A 23,806-nucleotide genomic window follows, 5' to 3' on the forward strand; every position below is an offset into this window, starting at 1 on the left:
TCCCAGCCGCTACATTACAGGACCCTACCCCTAGTTCCCTGCCGCTACATTACAGGACCCTACCCCTAGTTCCCTGCCGCTACATTACAGGACCCTACGCCTAGTTCCCTGCCGCTACATTACAGGACCCTACCCCTAGTTCCCTGCCGCTACATTACAGGACCCTACCCCTAGGTCCCTGCCCCTACATTACAGGACCCTACCCATAGTTCCCAGCCGCTACATTACACATTACAGGACCCTACCCCTAGTTCCCTGCCGCTACATTACAAGACCTACCCCTAGTTACCTGCCGCTACATTACAGGACCCTACCCCTAGTTCCCTGCCGCTACATTACAGGACCCTACCCCTACTTCCCTGCCGCTACATTACATGACCCTACCCCTACTTCCCTGCCGCTACATTACAGGACCCTACCCCTAGTTCCCTGCCCCTACATTACAGGACCCTACCCCTAGTTCCCTGCCCCTACATTACAGGACCCTACCCCTAGTTCCCTGCCCCTACATTACAGGACCCTACCCCTAGTTCCCTGCCGCTACATTACAGGACCCTACCCCTAGTTCCCTGCCGCTACATTACAGGACCCTACCCCTAGTTCCCTGCCGCTACATTACAGGACCCTACCCCTAGTTCCCTGCCGCTACATTACAGGACCCTACGCCTAGTTCCCTGCCGCTACATTACAGGACCCTACCCCTCGTTCCCTGCCGCTACATTACAGGACCCTACCCCTCTTTCCCTGCCGCTACATTACAGGACCCTACCCCTAGGTCCCTGCCCCTACATTACAGGACCCTACCCATAGTTCCCAGCCGCTACATTACACATTACAGGACCCTACCCCTAGTTCCCTGCCGCTACATTACAGGACCCTACCCCTAGTTCCCTGCCGCTACATTACAGGACCCTACCCCTAGTTCCCTGCCGCGACATTACAGGACCCTACCCCTAGTTCCCTGCCGCGACATTACAGGACCCTACCCCTAGTTCCCAGCCGCGACATTACAGGACCCTACCCCTAGTTCCCTGCCGCAAAATTACAGGACCCTACCCCTAGTTCCCTGCCGCTACATTACAGGACCCTACCCCTAGTTCCCTGCCGCTACATTAGAGGACCCTACCCCTAGCTCCCTGCCGCTACATTACAGGACCCTACCCCTAGTTCCCTGCCGCTACATTACAGGACCCTACCCCTAGTTCCCTGCCGCTACATTTCAGGACCCTACCCCTAGTTCCCTGCCGCTACATTACAGGACCCTACCCCTAGTTTCCCGCCGCTACATTACAGGACCCTACCCCTAGTTCCCCGCCGCTACATTACAGGACCCGACCCCTAGTTCCCTGCCCCTACATTACAGGACCCGACCCCTAGTTCCCTGCCCCTACATTACAGGACCCCACCCCTAGTTCCCTGCCGCTAGATTACAGGACACTACCCCTAGTTCCCTGCCGCAACATTACAGGACCCTACCCCTAGTTCCCAGCCGCTACATTACAGGACCCTACCCCTAGTTCCCTGCCGCTACATTACAGGACCCTACTCCTAGTTCCCTGCCGCTACATTACAGGACCCTACCCCTAGTTCCCTGCCGCTACATTACAGGACCCTACACCTAGTTCCCAGCCGCTACATTACAGGATCCTACCCCTAGTTCCCTGCCGCTACATTACAGGACCCTACCCCTAGTTCCCTGCCGCTACATTACAGGACCCTACCCCTAGTTCCCTGCCGCTACATTACAGGACCCTACCCCTAGATCCCTGCCGCTACATTACAGGACCCTACCCCTAGTTCCCTGCCGCTACATTACAGGACCCTACCCCTAGTTCCCTGCCGCTACATTACAGGACCCTACACCTAGTTCCCTGCCGCTACATTACAGGACCCTACCCCTAGTTCCCTTCCGCTACATTACAGGACCCTACCCCTAGTTCCCTGCCGCTACATTACAGTACCCGACTCCTAGTTCCCTGCCGCTACATTACACGACCCTACCCCTAGTTCCCTGCCGCTACATTACAGTACCCTACCCCTAGTTCCCTGCCCCTACATTACAGGACCCTACCCCTAGTTCCCTGCCGCTACATTACAGGACCCTACCCCTAGTTCCCTGCCGCTACATTACAGGACCCTACCCCTAGTTCCCTGCCGCTACATTACAGGACCCTACCCCTAGTTCCCTGCCCCTACATTACAGGACCCTACCCCTAGTTCCCTGCCCCTACATTACAGGACCCTACCCCTAGTTCCCTGCCGCTACATTACAGGACCCTACCCCTACTTCCCTGCCGCTACATTACAGGACCCTACCCCTAATTCCCTGCCGCTACATTACAGGACCCTACCCCTAGTTCCCTGCCGCTACATTACAGGACCCTACCCCTAGTTCCCTGCCCCTACATTACAGGACCCTACCCCTAGTTCCCTGCCCCTACATTACAGGACCCTACCCCTAGTTCCCTACCCCTACATTACAGGACCCTACCCCTAGTTCCCTGCCGCTACATTACAGGACCCTTCCCCTAGTTCCCTGCTGCTACATTACAGGACCCTACCCCTAGTTCCCTGCCGCTACATTACAGGACCCTACCCCTAGTTCTCTGCCGCTACATTACAGGACCCTACGCCTAGTTCCCTGCCGCTACATTACATGACCCTACCCCTACTTACCTGCCGCTACATTACAGGACCCTACCCCTAGTTCCCTGCCGCTACATTACAGGACCCTACCCATAGTTCCCAGCCGCTACATTACACATTACAGGACCCTACCCCTAGTTCCCTGCCGCTACATTACAGGACCCTACCTCTAGTTCCCTGCCTCTACATTACAGGACCCTACCCCTAGTTCCCTGCCGCTACATTACAGGACCCTACCCCTAGTTCCCTACCGCTACATTACAGGACCATACCCCTACTTCCCTGCCGCTACATTACATGACCCTACCCCTACTTCCCTGCCGCTACATTACAGGACCCTACCCCTAGTTCCCTGCCGCTACATTACAGGACCCTACCCCTAGTTCCCTGCCCCTACATTACAGGACCCTACCCCTAGTTCCCTGCCCCTACATTACAGGACCCTACCACTAGTTCCCTACCCCTACATTACAGGACCCTACCCCTAGTTCCCTGCCGCTACATTACAGGACCCTACCCCTAGTTCCCTGCCGCTACATTACAGGACCCTACCCCTAGTTCCCTGCCGCTACATTACAGGACCCTACCCCTAGTTCCCTGCCGCTACATTACAGGACCCTACGCCTAGTTCGCTGCCGCTACATTACAGGACCCTACCCCTAGTTCCCTGCCGCTACATTACAGGACCCTACCCCTAGGTCCCTGCCCCTACATTACAGGACCCTACCCATAGTTCCCAGCCGCTACATTACACATTACAGGACCCTACCCCTAGTTCCCTGCCGCTACATTACAGGACCCTACCCCTAGTTCCCTGCCGCTACATTACAGGACCCTACCCCTAGTTCCCTGCCGCTACATTACAGGACCCTACCCCTAGTTCCCTGCCGCTACATTACAGGACCCTACCCCTACTTCACTGCCGCTACATTACATGACCCTACCCCTACTTCCCTGCCGCTACATTACAGGACCCTACCCCTACTTCCCTGCCGCTACATTACAGGACCCTACCCCTACTTCCCTGCCGCTACATTACAGGACCCTACCTCTAGTTCCCTGCCGCTACATTACAGGACCCTACCCCTAGTTCCCTGCCGCTACATTACAGGACCCTACCCCTAGTTCCCTGCCGCTACATTACAGGACCCTACCCCTAGTTCCCTGCCGCTACATTACAGTACCCTACCCCTAGTTCCCTGCCGCTACATTACAGGACCCTACCCCTAGTTCCCAGCCGCTACATTACAGGACCCTAACCCTAGTTCCCTGCCGCTACATTACAGGACCCTACCCCTAGTTCCCTGCCCCTACATTACAGGACCCTACCCCTAGTTCCCTGCCCCTACATTACTGGACCCTACCCCTAGTTCCCTGCCCCTACATTACAGGACCCTACCCCTAGTTCCCTGCCGCTACATTACAGGACCCTACCCCTAGTTCCCTGCCGCTACATTACAGGACCCTACCCCTAGTTCCCTGCCGCTACATTACAGGACCCTACCCCTCGTTCCCTGCCGCTACATTACAGGACCCTACCCCTCGTTCCCTGCCGCTACATTACAGGACCCTACCCCTCGTTCCCTGCCGCTACATTACAGGACCCTACCCCTAGTTCCCTGCCGCTACATTACAGGACCCTACCCCTAGTTCCCTGCCGCGACATTACAGGACCCTACCCCTAGTTCCCTGCCGCGACATTACAGGACCCTACCCCTAGTTCCCTGCCGCTAAATTACAGGACCCTACCCCTAGTTCCCTGCCGCTACATTACAGGACCCTACCCCTGGTTCCCTGCCACTACATTACAGGACCCTACCCCTAGTTCCCTGCCGCTACATTACAGGACCCTACTCCTAGTTCCCTGCCGCTACATTACAGGACCCTACCCCTAGTTCCCTGCCCCTACATTACAGGACCCTACCCCTAGTTCCCTGCCCCTACATTACAGGACCCTACCCCTAGTTCGCTGCCGCTACATTACAGGACCCTACCCCTAGTTCCCTGCCGCTACATTACAGGACCCTACCCCTAGTTCCCTGCCGCTACATTACAGGACCCTACCCCCAGTTCCCTGCCGCTACATTACAGGACCCTACCCCCAGTTCCCTGCCGCGACATTACAGGACCCTACCCCCAGTTCCCTGCCGCGACATTGCAGGACCCTACCCCCAGTTCCCTGCCGCGACATTGCAGGACCCTACCCCTAGTTCCCTGTCGCTAAATTACAGGACCCTACCCCTAGTTCCCTGCCGCTAAATTACAGGACCCTACCCCTAGTTCCCTGCCGCTACATTACAGGACCCTACCCCTAGTTCCCTGCCGCGACATTACAGGACCCTACCCCTAGTTCCCTGCCGCTAGATTACAGGACCCTACCCCTAGTTCCCTGCCGCTACATTACAGGACCCTACCCCTAGTTCCCTGCCGCTACATTACAGGACCCTACCCCTAGTTCCCTGCCGCTACATTACAGGACCCTACCCCTAGTTCCCTGCCGCTACATTACAGGACCCTACCCCTAGTTCCCTGCCGCTACATTACAGGACCCTACCCCTAGTTCCCTGCCGCTACATTACAGGACCCTACCCCTAGTTCCCTGCCGCTACATTACAGGACCCAACTCCTAGTTCCCCGCCGCTACATTACAGGACCCTACCCCTAGTTCCCCGCCGCTACATTACAGGACCCTATCCCTAGTTCCCTGCCCCTACATTACAGGACCCTACCCCTAGTTCCCTGCCCCTACATTACAGGACCCTACCCCTAGTTCCCTGCCGCTACATTACAGGACCCTACCCCTAGTTCCCTGCCGCTACATTACAGGACCCTACCCCTAGTTCCCAGCCGCTACATTACAGGACCCTACCCCTAGTTCCCTGCCGCTACATTACAGGACCCTACTCCTAGTTCCCTGCCGCTACATTACAGGACCCTACCCCTAGTTCCCAGTCGCTACATTACAGGACCCTACCCCTAGTTCCCTGCCGCTACATTACAGGACCCTACCCCTAGTTCCCTGCCCCTACATTACAGGACCCTACCCCTAGTTCCCTGCCCCTACATTACAGGACCCTACCCCTAGTTCCCTGCCGCTACATTACAGGACCCTACCCCTAGTTCCCTGCCGCTACATTACAGGACCCTACCCCTAGTTCCCAGCCGCTACATAACAGGACCCTACCCCTAGTTCCCTGCTGCTACATTACAGGACCCTACTCCTAGTTCCCTGCCGCTACATTACAGGACCCTACCCCTAGTTCCCTGCCGCTACATTACAGGACCCTACCCCTAGTTCCCAGTCGCTACATTACAGGACCCTACCCCTAGTTACCTGCCGCTACATTACAGGACCCTACCCCTAGTTCCCTGCCGCTACATTACAGGACCCTACCCCTAGTTCCCTGCCGCTACATTACAGGACCCTACCCCTAGTTCCCTGCTGCTACATTACAGGACCCTACCCCTAGTTCCCTGACGCTACATTACAGGACCCTACCCCTAGTTCCCTGCCGCGACATTACAGGACCCTACCCCTAGTTCCCAGTCGCTACATTACAGGACCCTACCCCTAGTTCCCTGCCGCTACATTACAGGACCCTACCCCTAGTTCCCTGCCGCTACATTATAGGACCCTACCGCTAGTTCCCTGCCGCTACGTTACAGGACCCTACCCCTAGTTCCCTGCCGCTACATTACAGGACCCTACCCCTAGTTCCCTGCCGCTACATTACAGGACCCTACCTCTAGTTCCCAGTTGCTACATTACAGTAATTAGATCAACAGGTTTCCCTCGATATGAATGAATACTAAATGAATTGTTCTGAAGTTGCACAAACCTCCCATTTTCTGCTGCTTTATCCTATAAAACCCGTATAAATCATTCTGACACTATTTCTGTTTTAGGACGCGGATGTGGAATTTGTGCGCACGGGTTACGGGAAGAACTCGGTTAAAGTCCTTCAGATTAAAAGAGATGGAAAACTTCACTTTATCAAAGAAATCGAAGCCTCCGTCCAGCTCACCTTGAAATCAAAGAAAGATTATTTGTATGGGGATAATTCTGACATCATCCCCACAGACACCGTGAAGAATACGGTCTATGCCCTGGCAAAGCTGAAAGGGGTAACTCCTGCCTAATTATTCCTGGTCCTTCCACACAAACAGGACAGTTTGGGGAAATCAGTCTGTAATGCCCGTTACACTAGATGAGATGCGTTAGTGAGACCTTTAGTTAAACAATTTTTGGGGGATTGTTGACCAGGGGTGTAACTAGGGGTCCGAGCGCACCTGGCAAAGTAAGGGACTGGCGCCCCCTCCTTTGGCAGTTAGTAAACAGACTTCGTGGTGGCTGTACCAGCATAAATCGCCCCCTCTCCCCTCCCTCATCATCCGGCGCTGATGCTTTTGACTGACAGATCAGCAGCACAGACTTTTGGCAGACAGAACTGGCCCCAGGTAGCACTGCCGGGAGGGTCCGGCGCCCCCATCACTGGATGGAGCATCCTGGCCAATAGGAATCCTGGCCCGCTTGTTGACATTTGGAGAAGGTCAGATACGAGGTTTTCTGCACTGACTGGTCATGCTTCGTTTTATTAAAACTTCCAACAAGTATAATAATAATAAATACATAAAATGTAAATAAATAATTACATAAAATCAAAAACTTAATAAAAAAAGCAAAAAAAATACATAATATTACTTCATATTATACTTTTCCTAACCTAATACAAACACTTATCTACCCTACTACCTATATACAATCCACCACCTGCAAGGGAAAACTAAGCAAGGATTTAGAAACCACTTCAAGTAAAAGGAAACTATCTAAATCATACATCAAACCCTAAACTATATTACCCATCACCAACACCTACAGGCAGATGTATGCAAACCTTTCCATAAATAAAACAAAATACTTCAAAAAACTCTGCACTGACTGGTGTGAGCTGATCTTTGCACCGTCTATACCCGCTGACGACCCACAGACAATGCAGACCCCATAGGGAGATAGATGATCCGGGACACCAGAAGGGGCTTTGTAGGGATGTGTACACTTTATCTGCTGACTTTCCTGCTGCCTCCTGGTGGGAAATCAGTGTATGTTACTGTTGTGCTGTAAGGAAAAGGAGATAAAGGCACTCATTCAGAGCCGGACGCTCTGAGCAGAGCGCACGCTCTGAATGAGGGCCGGCCTCCATAACTATGGAGCGTCCTCCTGGACGCTCGTATAGCTGTGGGTCACCACCCACAGCCTATACGAGCGTGCAGTTTGATGGCCGCGATGGTCTTGACCATCGCGACCATCGCCACTGCGAGCCGGAGCCTGCGGTTGAGGTTTTCAACCGCAAGGCCCGGAGTGATTTTGGCTCTATCAGAGCCAAAATCACTCCCACTGACATCACTAGTGATGTCAGTGGGCCGGCTTCTGACGGCAGGCGGTCCCTTAGGAACGCCCCCGTCAGGGAGGCATGCCCCCGGCACGCCCCCAAAAAAGGGGGCGTGCTGTCAATCAACATCGACAGCACGCCCCCTTTGATCAGACACAACGAGCGAAGGACTTTCCTTCGCTCGTCGCGTCTGGCGCATGCGCACGACGGAGCTCCCTCCGTCGTGCGCATGCGCAGTGCACACCATCGATCCACTTGCGAGCGGACAGCCGCTCGCGAGTGGGTCTGAATCAGGCCCAAAGTGGGAAACAACAGCAATGTGTGTGGTAAGAGTCACAGGGGGTATTATGTGCCGTTCTGCATAATATAAATGGTGCTATAGAAATAGAGTAACAACATTGGGCCTGATTTAGAGATGAATGCAAAGGTGATTACGTACACAGATCGAGCGATTCTTTGCCGCTGCGCATGTGTGTAAGCCGCACTGCAGCGATCGCATTGCGATTACGGGGACACAGAGGAATGTGAGTGACAGGCTGTCAGTGTTTGGGGGGTGGTGACGGGTTTGTCTGAAAAACGCAGAGCGTCAAACCTTCCGCAAGGCCAAGATGGCCGCTCGATGTGTGTGTCGATGTTACCAATATTTACGCAGGTAAGCGACGTCGTACGCATGTAAGGAGGCAGCGGTGGGCGTCCGTATGCTCAGGTGATCTTTGTAACCATTAGTATATTTTTGCAGCTGCGTTGCGTACGAAATCACAGTAGGGTCCGTCTCTCAATCAGGCCCATAGTGTGAGAAAAGCAAAGTCAGATGATGTAATTAACCTGCGTAATGTAACATGGAGCACTTATAATAAGGTTTATTTTATTGCCGGAGCTTTGTAAATATTCATCAAAAACCTACAGTATATTTACAGTATGTATTACCAGTTATTTATATAGCGCACACATATTCTGCAGCGTTTAAAGATAATAGTCAGTCACATCAGTCCCTGCTCCAATGGAGCTTACTCTATATTCCCCATCACATGGTCACACACATACACACTAGGGGTCACATCACTCCCTGCCCCAGTGCTTACGCTCTATATTCCCCATCACATGGTCACACACATACACACTAGGGGTCACATCACTCCCTGCCCCAGTGCTTACGCTCTATATTCCCCATCACATGGTCACACACATACACACTAGGGGTCACATCACTCCCTGCCCCAGTACTTACGCTCTATATTCCCCATCACATGGTCACACACATACACACTAGGGGTCACATCACTCCCTGCCCCAGTGCTTACACTCTATATTCCCCATCACATGGTCACACACATACACACTAGGGGTCACATCACTCCCTGCCCCAGTGCTTACACTCTATATTCCCCCTCACATGGTCACACACACACACTAGGGGTCACATCACTCCCTGCCCCAGTGCTTACACTCTATATTCCCCCTCACATGGTCACACACATACACACTAGGGATCACATCACTCCCTGCCCCAGTGCTTACACTCTATATTCTCCATCACATGGTCACACACATACACACTAGGGGTCACATCACTCCCTGCCCCAGTGCTTACACTCTATATTCCCCATCACATGGTCACACACATACACACTAGGGGTCACATCACTCCCTGCCCCAGTGCTTACACTCTATATTCCCCATCACATGGTCACACACATACACACTAGGGGTCACATCACTCCCTGCCCCAGTGCTTACACTCTATATTCCCCATCACATGGTCACACACACACACACACTAGGGGTCACATCACTCCCTGCCCCAGTGCTTACACTCTATATTCCCCATCACATGGTCACACACACACACACTAGGGGTCACATCACTTCCTGCCCCAGTGCTTACACTCTATATTCCCCATCACATGGTCACACACACACACACACTAGGGGTCACATCACTTCCTGCCCCAGTGCTTACACTCTATATTCCCCATCACATGGTCACACACACACACACACTAGGGGTCATATCACTCCCTGCCCCAGTGCTTACACTCTATATTCCCCATCACATGGTCACACACACACACACTAGGGGTCACATCACTTCCTGCCCCAGTGCTTACACTCTGTATTCCCCATCACATGGTCACACACACACACACTAGGGGTCACATCACTCCCTGCCCCAGTGCTTACACTCTATATTCCCCATTACATGGTCACACACACACATACTAGGGGTCACATCACTCCCTGCCCCAGTGCTGCTTACACTCTATATTCCCCATCACATGGTCACACACATACACACTAGGGGTCACATCACTCCCTGCCCCAGTGCTTACACTCTATATTCCCCATCACATGGTCACACACATACACACTAGGGATCACATCACTCCCTGCCCCAGTGCAGCTTACACTCTATTTTCCCCATCACATGGTCACACACATACACACTAGGGGTCACATCACTCCCTGCCCCAGTGCTTACACTCTATATTCCCCATCACATGGTCACACACACACTCTAGGGGTCACATCACTCCCTGCCCCAGTGCTTACACTCTATATTCCCCCTCACATGGTCACACACACACACTAGGGGTCACATCACTCCCTGCCCCAGTGCTTACACTCTATATTCCCCCTCACATGGTCACACACATACACACTAGGGATCACATCACTCCCTGCCCCAGTGCTTACACTCTATATTCTCCATCACATGGTCACACACATACACACTAGGGGTCACATCACTCCCTGCCCCAGTGCTTACACTCTATATTCCCCATCACATGGTCACACACATACACACTAGGGGTCACATCACTCCCTGCCCCAGTGCTTACACTCTATATTCCCCATCACATGGTCACACACATACACACTAGGGGTCACATCACTCCCTGCCCCAGTGCTTACACTCTATATTCCCCATCACATGGTCACACACACACACACACTAGGGGTCATATCACTCCCTGCCCCAGTGCTTACACTCTATATTCCCCATCACATGGTCACACACACACACACTAGGGGTCACATCACTTCCTGCCCCAGTGCTTACACTCTGTATTCCCCATCACATGGTCACACACACACACACTAGGGGTCACATCACTCCCTGCCCCAGTGCTTACACTCTATATTCCCCATTACATGGTCACACACACACATACTAGGGGTCACATCACTCCCTGCCCCAGTGCTGCTTACACTCTATATTCCCCATCACATGGTCACACACATACACACTAGGGGTCACATCACTCCCTGCCCCAGTGCTTACACTCTATATTCCCCATCACATGATCACACACATATACACACTAGGGATCACATCACTCCCTGCCCCAGTGCTTACACTCTATAGTCCCCATCACATGGTCACACAAATACACACTAGGGGTCACATCACTCCCTGCCCCAGTGCTTACACTCTATATTCCCCATCACATGGTCACACACATACACACTAGGGATCACATCACTCCCTGCCCCAGTGCAGCTTACACTCTATTTTCCCCATCACATGGTCACACACATACACACTAGGGGTCACATCACTCCCTGCCCCAGTGCTTACACTCTATATTCCCCATCACATGATCACACACATACACACACTAGGGGTCACATCACTCCCTGCCCCAGAGCTTACACTCTATATTCCCTATCACATGATCACACACATATACACACTAGGGGTCACATCACTCCCTGCCCCAGTGCTTACACTCTATATTCCCCATCACATGGTCACACACATACACACTAGGGGTCACATCACTCCCTGCCCCAGTGCTTACACTCTATATTCCTTATCACATGATCACACACATATACACACTAGGGGTCACATCACTCCCTGCCCCAGTGCTTACACTCTATATTCCCCATCACATGGTCACACACATACACACTAGGGGTCACATCACTCCCTGCCCCAGTGCTTACACTCTATATTCCCCATCACATGGTCACACACACACACACTAGGGGTCACATCACTCCCTGCCCCAGTGCTTACACTCTATATTCCCCATCACATGGTCACACACACACACACTAGGGGTCACATCACTCCCTGCCCCAGTGCTTACACTCTATATTCCCCATCACATGGTCACACACATACACACTAGGGGTCACATCACTCCCTGCCCCAGTGCTTACACTCTATATTCCCCATCACATGGTCACACACATACACACTAGGGGTCACATCACTCCCTGCCCCAGTGCTTACACTCTATATTCCACATCACATGGTCACACACACACACACTAGGGGTCACATCACTCCCTGCCCCAGTGCTTACACTCTATATTCCCCATCACATGGTCACACACATACACACTAGGGGTCACATCACTCCCTGCCCCAGTGCTTACACTCTATATTCCCCATCACATGATCACACACATACACACTAGGGGTCACATCACTCCCTGCCCCAGTGCTTACACTCTATATTCCCCATCACATGGTCACACACATACACACTAGGGGTCACATCACTCCCTGCCCCAGTGCTTACACTCTATATTCCCCATCACATGATCACACACATACAAACTAGGGGTCACATCACTCCCTGCCCCAGTGCAGCTTACACTCTATATTCCCCATCACATGGTCACACACATACACACTAGGGGTCACATCACTCCCTGCCCCAGTGCAGCTTACACTCTATATTCCCCATCACATGGTCACACACATACACACTAGGGGTCACATCACTCCCTGCCCCAGTGCTTACTCTCTATATTCCCCATCACATGGTCACACACATACACACTAGGGGTCACATCACTCCCTGCCCCAGTGCTTACTCTCTATATTCCCCATCACATGGTCACACACATACACACTAGGGGTCACATCACTCCCTGCCCCAGTGCTTACTCTATATTCCCCATCACATGGTCACACACATACACACTAGGGGTCACATCACTCCCTGCCCCAGTGCTTACACTCTATATTCCCCATCACATGATCACACACATACACACTAGGGGTCACATCACTCCCTGCCCCAGTGCTTACACTCTAAGTTCCCCATCACATAGTCACACACATACACACTAGGGGTCACATCACTCCCTGCCCCAGTGCTTACACTCTATATTCCCCATCACATGATCACACACATACACACTAGGGGTCACATCACTCCCTGCCCCAGTGCAGCTTACACTCTATATTCCCCATCACATGGTCACACACATACACACTAGGGGTCACATCACTCCCTGCCCCAGTGCAGCTTACACTCTATATTCCCCATAACATGGTCACACACATACACACTAGGGGTCACATCACTCCCTGCCCCAGTGCTTACTCATTATATTCCCCATCACATGGTCACACACATACACACTAGGGGTCACATCACTCCCTGCCCCAGTGCAGCTTACACTCTATATTCCCTATCACATGGTCACACACATACACACTAGGGGTCACATCACTCCCTGCCCCAGTGCAGCTTACACTCTATATTGCCCATGACATGGTCACACACATACACACTAGGGGTAACATCACTCCCTGCCCCAGTGCTTACACTCTATATTCCCCATCACATGATCACACACATACACACTAGGGGTCACATCACTCCCTGCCCCAGTGCTGCTTACACTCTATATTCCCCATCACATGGTCACACACATACACACTAGGGGTCACATCACTCCCTGCCCCAGTGCTTACACTCTATATTCCCCATCACATGCTCACACACATACACACTAGGGATCACATCACTCCCTGCCCCAGTGCTTACACTCTATATTCCCCATCACATGGTCACACACACACACACTAGGGATCACATCACTCCCTGCTCCAGTGGAACTTACTCTATATTCCCCATCACATGATCACACACATACACACTAGGGGTCACATCACTCCCTGCCCCAGTGCTTACACTCTATATTCCCAATCACATGGTCATACACATACACACTAGGGGTCACATCACTCCCTGCCCCAGTGCAGCTTACACTCTATATTCCCTATCACATGGTCATACACACACACACTAGGGGTCACATCACTCCCTGCCCCAATGCTTACACTCTATATTCCCCATCACATGGTCACACACATACACACTAGGGGTCACATCACTCCCTTCCCCAGTGCTTACACTCTATATTCCCCATCACGTGGTCACACACATACACACTAGGGGTCACATCACTCCCTGCCCCAGTGCTTACACTCTATATTCCCCATCACATGGTCACACACATACACACTAGGGGTCACCTCACTCTCTGCCCCAGTGCTTACACTCTATATTCCCCATCACATGGTCACACACATACACACTAGGGGTCACATCACTCCCTGCCCCAGTGCTTACACTCTATATTCCCCTTCACATGGTCACACACATACACACTAGGGGTCACATCACTCCCTGCCCCAGTGCTTACACTCTATATTCCCCTTCACATGGTCACACACATACACACTAGGGGTCACATCACTCCCTGCCCCTGTGCTTACACTCTATATTCCCCATCACATGGACACACACATACACACTAGGGGTCACATCACTCCCTGCCCCAGTGCTTACACTCTATATTCCCCATCACATGGTCACACACATACACACTAGGGGTCACATCACTCCCTGCCCCAGTGCTTACACTCTATATTCCCCATCACATGATCACACACATACACACTAGGGGTCACATCACTCCCTGCCCCAGTGCTGCTTACACTCTATATTCCCCATCACATGATCACACACATACACACTAGGGGTCACATCACTCCCTGCCCCAGTGCTTACACTCTATATTCCCCATCACATGGTCACACACATACACACTAGGGGTCACATCACTCCCTGCCCTAGTGCTTACACTCTGTATTCCCCATCACATGGTCACACACACACACACTAGGGGTCACATCACTCCCTGCCCCAGTGCTTACACTCTATATTCCCCATTACATGGTCACACACACACACAGTAGGGGTCACATCACTCCCTGCCCCAGTGCTTACACTCTATATTCCCCATCACATGCTCACACACACACACACTAGGGGTCACATCACTCCCTGCCCCAGTGCTGCTTACACTCTATATTCCCCATCACATGGTCACACACATACACACTAGGGGTCACATCACTCCCTGCCCCAGTGCTTACACTCTATATTCCCCATCACATGATCACACACATATACACACTAGGGATCACATCACTCCCTGCCCCAGTGCTTACACTCTATAGTCCCCATCACATGGTCACACAAATACACACTAGGGGTCACATCACTCCCTGCCCCAGTGCTTACACTCTATATTCCCCATCACATGGTCACACACATACACACTAGGGATCACATCACTCCCTGCCCCAGTGCAGCTTACACTCTATATTCCCCATCACATGGTCACACACATACACACTAGGGGTCACATCACTCCCTGCCCCAGTGCTTACACTCTATATTCCCCATCACATGATCACACACATACACACACTAGGGGTCACATCACTCCCTGCCCCAGTGCTTACACTCTATATTCCCTATCACATGATCACACACATATACACACTAGGGGTCACATCACTCCCTGCCCCAGTGCTTACACTCTATATTCCCCATCACATGGTCACACACATACACACTAGGGGTCACATCACTCCCTGCCCCAGTGCTTACACTCTATATTCCCCATCACATGGTCACACACACACACACTAGGGGTCACATCACTCCCTGCCCCAGTGCTTACACTCTATATTCCCCATCACATGGTCACACACACACACACTAGGGGTCACATCACTCCCTGCCCCAGTGCTTACACTCTATATTCCCCATCACATGGTCACACACACACACACTAGGGGTCACATCACTCCCTGCCCCAGTGCTTACACACTATATTCCCCATCACATGGTCACACACATACACACTAGGGGTCCCATCACTCCCTGCCCCAGTGCTTACACTCTATATTCCCCATCACATGGTCACACACATACACACTAGGGGTCACATCACTCCCTGCCCCAGTGCTTACACTCTATATTCCACATCACATGGTCACACACACACACACTAGGGGTCACATCACTCCCTGCCCCAGTGCTTACACTCTATATTCCCCATCACATGGTCACACACATACACACTAGGGGTCACATCACTCCCTGCCCCAGTGCTTACACTCTATATTCCCCATCACATGATCACACACATACACACTAGGGGTCACATCACTCCCTGCCCCAGTGCTTACACTCTATATTCCCCATCACATGGTCACACACATACACACTAGGGGTCACATCACTCCCTGCCCCAGTGCTTACACTCTATATTCCCCATCACATGATCACACACATACACACTAGGGGTCACATCACTCCCTGCCCCAGTGCAGCTTACACTCTATATTCCCCATCACATGGTCACACACATACACACTAGGGGTCACATCACTCCCTGCCCCAGTGCAGCTTACACTCTATATTCCCCATCACATGGTCACACACATACACACTAGGGGTCACATCACTCCCTGCCCCAGTGCTTACTCTCTATATTCCCCATCACATGGTCACACACATACACACTAGGGGTCACATCACTCCCTGCCCCAGTGCTTACTCTCTATATTCCCCATCACATGGTCACACACATACACACTAGGGGTCACATCACTCCCTGCCCCAGTGCTTACTCTATATTCCCCATCACATGGTCACACACATACACACTAGGGGTCACATCACTCCCTGCCCCAGTGCTTACACTCTATATTCCCCATCACATGATCACACACATACACACTAGGGGTCACATCACTCCCTGCCCCAGTGCTTACACTCTAAGTTCCCCATCACATAGTCACACACATACACACTAGGGGTCACATCACTCCCTGCCCCAGTGCTTACACTCTATATTCCCCATCACATGATCACACACATACACACTAGGGGTCACATCACTCCCTGCCCCAGTGCAGCTTACACTCTATATTCCCCATCACATGGTCACACACATACACACTAGGGGTCACATCACTCCCTGCCCCAGTGCAGCTTACACTCTATATTCCCCATAACATGGTCACACACATACACACTAGGGGTCACATCACTCCCTGCCCCAGTGCTTACTCATTATATTCCCCATCACATGGTCACACACATACACACTAGGGGTCACATCACTCCCTGCCCCAGTGCAGCTTACACTCTATATTCCCTATCACATGGTCACACACATACACACTAGGGGTCACATCACTCCCTGCCCCAGTGCAGCTTACACTCTATATTCCCCATGACATGGTCACACACATACACACTAGGGGTCACATCACTCCCTGCCCCAGTGCTTACACTCTATATTCCCCATCACATGATCACACACATACACACTAGGGGTCACATCACTCCCTGCCCCAGTGCTGCTTACACTCTATATTCCCCATCACATGGTCACACACATACACACTAGGGGTCACATCACTCCCTGCCCCAGTGCTTACACTCTATATTCCCCATCACATGCTCACACACATACACACTAGGGATCACATCACTCCCTGCCCCAGTGCTTACACTCTATATTCCCCATCACATGGTCACACACACACACACTAGGGATCACATCACTCCCTGCTCCAGTGGAACTTACTCTATATTCCCCATCACATGATCACACACATACACACTAGGGGTCACATCACTCCCTGCCCCAGTGCTTACACTCTATATTCCCAATCACATGGTCATACACATACACACTAGGGGTCACATCACTCCCTGCCCCAGTGCAGCTTACACTCTATATTCCCTATCACATGGTCATACACACACACACTAGGGGTCACATCACTCCCTGCCCCAGTGCTTACACTCTATATTCCCCATCACATGGTCACACACATACACACTAGGGGTCACATCACTCCCTTCCCCAGTGCTTACACTCTATATTCCCCATCACGTGGTCACACACATACACACTAGGGGTCACATCACTCCCTGCCCCAGTGCTTACACTCTATATTCCCCATCACATGGTCACACACATACACACTAGGGGTCACCTCACTCTCTGCCCCAGTGCTTACACTCTATATTCCCCATCACATGGTCACACACATACACACTAGGGGTCACATCACTCCCTGCCCCAGTGCTTACACTCTATATTCCCCTTCACATGGTCACACACATACACACTAGGGGTCACATCACTCCCTGCCCCAGTGCTTACACTCTATATTCCCCTTCACATGGTCACACACATACACACTAGGGGTCACATCACTCCCTGCCCCTGTGCTTACACTCTATATTCCCCATCACATGGACACACACATACACACTAGGGGTCACATCACTCCCTGCCCCAGTGCTTACACTCTATATTCCCCATCACATGGTCACACACATACACACTAGGGGTCACATCACTCCCTGCCCCAGTGCTTACACTCTATATTCCCCATCACATGATCACACACATACACACTAGGGGTCACATCACTCCCTGCCCCAGTGCTGCTTACACTCTATATTCCCCATCACATGATCACACACATACACACTAGGGGTCACATCACTCCCTGCCCCAGTGCTTACACTCTATATTCCCCATCACATGGTCACACACATACACACTAGGGGTCACATCACTCCCTGCCCTAGTGCTTACTCTCTATATTCACCATCACATGGTCACACACATACACACTAGGGGTCACATCACTCCCTGCCCCAGTGCTTACACTCTATATTCCCCATCACATGATCACACACATACACACTAGGGGTCACATCACTCCCTGCCCCAGTGCTTACACTCTATATTCCCCATCACATGGTCACACACATACACACTAGGGGTCACATCACTCCCTGCCCCAGTGCTTACACTCTATATTCCCCATCACATGGTCACACACATACACACTAGGGGTCACATCACTCCCTGCCCCAGTGCAGCTTACACTCTATATTCCCCATCACATGATCACACACATACACACTAGGGGTCACATCACTCCCTGCCCCAGTGCAGCTTACACTCTATATTCCCCATCACATGGTCACACACATACACACTAGGGGTCACATCACTCCCTGCCCCAGTGCAGCTTACACTCTATATTCCCCATCACATGGTCACACACATACACACTAGGGGTCACATCACTCCCTGCCCCAGTGCTTACTCTATATATTCCCCATCACATGGTCACACACATAAACACTAGGGGTCACATCACTCCCTGCCCCAGTGCAGCTTACACTCTATATTCCCTATCACATGGTCACACACATACACACTAGGGGTCACATCACTCCCTGCCCCAGTGCAGCTTACACTCTATATTCCCCATCACATGGTCACACACATACACACTAGGGGTCACATCACTCCCTGCCCCAGTGCTTACACTCTATATTCCCCATCACATGATCACACACATACACACTAGGGGTCACATCACTCCCTGCCCCAGTGCTGCTTACACTCTATATTCCCCATCACATGGTCACACACATACAAACTAGGGGTCACATCACTCCCTGCCCCAGTGCTTACACTCTATATTCCCCATCACATGCTCACACACATACACACTAGGGATCACATCACTCCCTGCCCCAGTGCTTACACTCTATATTCCCCATCACATGGTCACACACACACACACTAGGGATCACATCACTCCCTGCTCCAGTGGAACTTACTCTATATTCCCCATCACATGATCACACACATACACACTAGGGGTCACATCACTCCCTGCCCCAGTGCTTACACTCTATATTCCCAATCACATGGTCATACACATACACACTAGGGGTCACATCACTCCCTGCCCCAGTGCAGCTTACACTCTATATTCCCTATCACATGGTCATACACACACACACTAGGGGTCACATCACTCCCTGCCCCAGTGCTTACACTCTATATTCCCCATCACATGGTCACACACATACACACTAGGGGTCACATCACTCCCTTCCCCAGTGCTTACACTCTATATTCCCCATCACGTGGTCACACACATACACACTAGGGGTCACATCACTCCCTGCCCCAGTGCTTACACTCTATATTCCCCATCACATGGTCACACACATACACACTAGGGGTCACCTCACTCTCTGCCCCAGTGCTTACACTCTATATTCCCCATCACATGGTCACACACATACACACTAGGGGTCACATCACTCCCTGCCCAGTGCTTACACTCTATATTCCCCTTCACATGGTCACACACATACACACTAGGGGTCACATCACTCCCTGCCCCAGTGCTTACACTCTATATTCCCCTTCACATGGTCACACACATACACACTAGGGGTCACATCACTCCCTGCCCCTGTGCTTACACTCTATATTCCCCATCACATGGACACACACATACACACTAGGGGTCACATCACTCCCTGCCACAGTGCTTACACTCTATATTCCCCATCACATGGTCACACACATACACACTAGGGGTCACATCACTCCCTGCCCCAGTGCTTACACTCTATATTCCCCATCACATGATCACACACATACACACTAGGGGTCACATCACTCCCTGCCCCAGTGCTGCTTACACTCTATATTCCCCATCACATGATCACACACATACACACTAGGGGTCACATCACTCCCTGCCCCAGTGCTTACACTCTATATTCCCCATCACATGGTCACACACATACATACTAGGGGTCACATCACTCCCTGCCCCAGTGCTTACACTCTATATTCCCCATCACATGGTCACACACATACACACTAGGGGTCACATCACTCCCTGCCCTAGTGCTTACTCTCTATATTCACCATCACATGGTCACACACATACACACTAGGGGTCACATCACTCCCTGCCCCAGTGCTTACACTCTATATTCCCCATCACATGATCACACACATACACACTAGGGGTCACATCACTCCCTGCCCCAGTGCTTACACTCTATATTCCCCATCACATGGTCACACACATACACACTAGGGGTCACATCACTCCCTGACCCAGTGCTTACACTCTATATTTCCCATCACATGGTCACACACATACAAACTAGGGGTCACATCACTCCCTGCCCCAGTGCTTACTCTATATTCCCCATCACATGGTCACACACATACACACTAGGGGTCACATCACTCCCTGACCCAGTGCAGCTTACACTCTATATTCCCCATCACATGATCACACACATACACACTAGGGGTCACATCACTCCCTGCCCCAGTGCAGCTTACACTCTATATTCCCCATCACATCCTCACACACATACACACTAGGGGTCCCATCACTCCCTGCCCCAGTGCTTACACTCTATATTCCCCATCACATGGTCACACACACACACACTAGGGGTCACATCACTCCCTGCCCCAGTGCTTACGCTCTATATTCCCCATCACATGGTCACACACATACACACTAGGGGTCACATCACTCCCTGCCCCAGTGCTTACGCTCTATATTCCCCATCACATGATCACACACATACACACTAGGGCTCACATCACTCCCTGCCCCAGTGCTTACGCTCTATATTCCCCATCACATGGTCACACACATACACACTAGGGGTCACATCACTCCCTGCCCCAGTGCTTACACTCTATATTCCCCATCACATGGTCACACACACACACACACTAGGGGTCACATCACTCCCTGCCCAGTGCTTACACTCTATATTCCCCATCACATGGTCACACACACACTCTAGGGGTCACATCACTCCCTGCCCCAGTGCTTACACTCTATATTCCCCATCACATGGTCACACACACACACACTAGGGGTCACATCACTCCCTGCCCCAGTGCTTACACTCTATATTCCCCATCACATGGTCACACACACACACACACTAGGGGTCACATCACTCCCTGCCCCAGTGCTTACACTCTATATTCCCCATCACATGGTCACACACACACACACACTAGGGGTCACATCACTCCCTGCCCCAGTGCTTACACTCTATATTCCCCATCACATGGTCACACACACACATACTAGGGGTCACATCACTCCCTGCCCCAGTGCAGCTTACACTCTATATTCCCTATCACATGGTCACACACATACACACTAGGGGTCACATCACTCCCTGCCCCAGTGCAGCTTACACTCTATATTCCCCATCACATGGTCACACACATACACAGTAGGGGTCACATCACTCCCTGCCCCAGTGCTTACACTCTATATTCCCCATCACATGATCACACACATACACACTAGGGGTCACATCACTCCCTGCCCCAGTGCTTACACTCTATATTCCCTATCACATGATCACACACATACACACTAGGGGTCACATCACTCCCTGCCCCAGTGCAGCTTACACTCTATATTCCCCATCACATGGTCACACACATACACAGTAGGGGTCACATCACTCCCTGCCCCAGTGCTTACACTCTATATTCCCCATCACATGATCACACACATACACACTAGGGGTCACATCACTCCCTGCCCCAGTGCTTACACTCTATATTCCCCATCACATGGTCACACACATACACACTAGGGGTCACATCACTCCCTGCCCCAGTGCAGCTTACACTCTATATTCCTCATCACATGGTCACACACATACACACTAGGGGTCACATCACTCCCTGCCCCAGTGCTTACACTCTATATTCCCCATCACATGCTCACACACATACACACTAGGGATCACATCAATTCCTGCCCCAATGCTTACACTCTATATTCCCCATCACATGGTCACACACACACACACTAGGGATCACATCACTCCCTGCTCCAGTGCTTACACTCTATATTCCCAATCACATGGTCATACACATACACACTAGGGGTCACATCACTCCCTGCCCCAGTGCAGCTTACACTCTATATTCCCTATCACATGGTCATACACACACACACTAGGGGACACATCACTCCCTGCCCCAGTGCTTACACTCTATATTCCCCATCACATGGTCACACACATACACACTAGGGGTCACATCACTCCCTTCCCCAGTGCTTACACTCTATATTCCCCATCACGTGGTCACACACATACACACTAGTGGTCACATCACTCCCTGCCCCAGTGCTTACACTCTATATTCCCCATCACATGGTCACACACATACACACTAGGGGTCACCTCACTCTCTGCCCCAGTGCTTACACTCTATATTCCCCATCACATGGTCACACACATACACACTAGGGGTCACATCACTCCCTGCCCCAGTGCTTACACTCTATATTCCCCTTCACATGGTCACACACATACACACTAGGGGTCACATCACTCCCTGCCCCAGTGCTTACACTCTATATTCCCCTTCACATGGTCACACACATACACACTAGGGGTCACATCACTCCCTGCCCTGTGCTTACACTCTATATTCCCCATCACATGGACACACAAATACACACTAGGGGTCACATCACTCCCTGCCCCAGTGCTTACACTCTATATTCCCCATCACATGGTCACACACATACACACTAGGGGTCACATCACTCCCTGCCCCAGTGCTTACACTCTATATTCCCCATCACATGATCACACATATACACACTAGGGGTCACATCACTCCCTGCCCCAGTGCTGCTTACACTCTATATTCCCCATCACATGATCACACACATACACACTAGGGGTCACATCACTCCCTGCCCCAGTGCTTACACTCTATATTCCCCATCACATGGTCAC

General features: G+C 51.6%; 1 protein-coding gene across 2 annotated transcripts in view; it reads left to right on the plus strand.

Moving 5' to 3' along the window:
• The window catches only part of LOC148453722 (uricase-like), a 187,955-nt gene that overhangs the window by 106,745 nt on the left and 57,404 nt on the right, over positions 1 to 23,806 (plus strand). For both annotated transcript variants that reach the window (XM_088461813.1, XM_088461812.1), the window contains exon 2: positions 6,553 to 6,771. In XM_088461813.1, coding sequence (XP_088317939.1) covers positions 6,553 to 6,771 — 219 coding nt within the window. The remainder of the gene's footprint in view (positions 1 to 6,552; positions 6,772 to 23,806) is intronic.

This window comes from Taudactylus pleione, unplaced genomic scaffold (assembly GCF_031769625.1).
Source record: "Taudactylus pleione unplaced genomic scaffold, aTauple2 ptg001106l, whole genome shotgun sequence".
Taxonomy (NCBI): domain Eukaryota; kingdom Metazoa; phylum Chordata; class Amphibia; order Anura; family Myobatrachidae; genus Taudactylus; species Taudactylus pleione.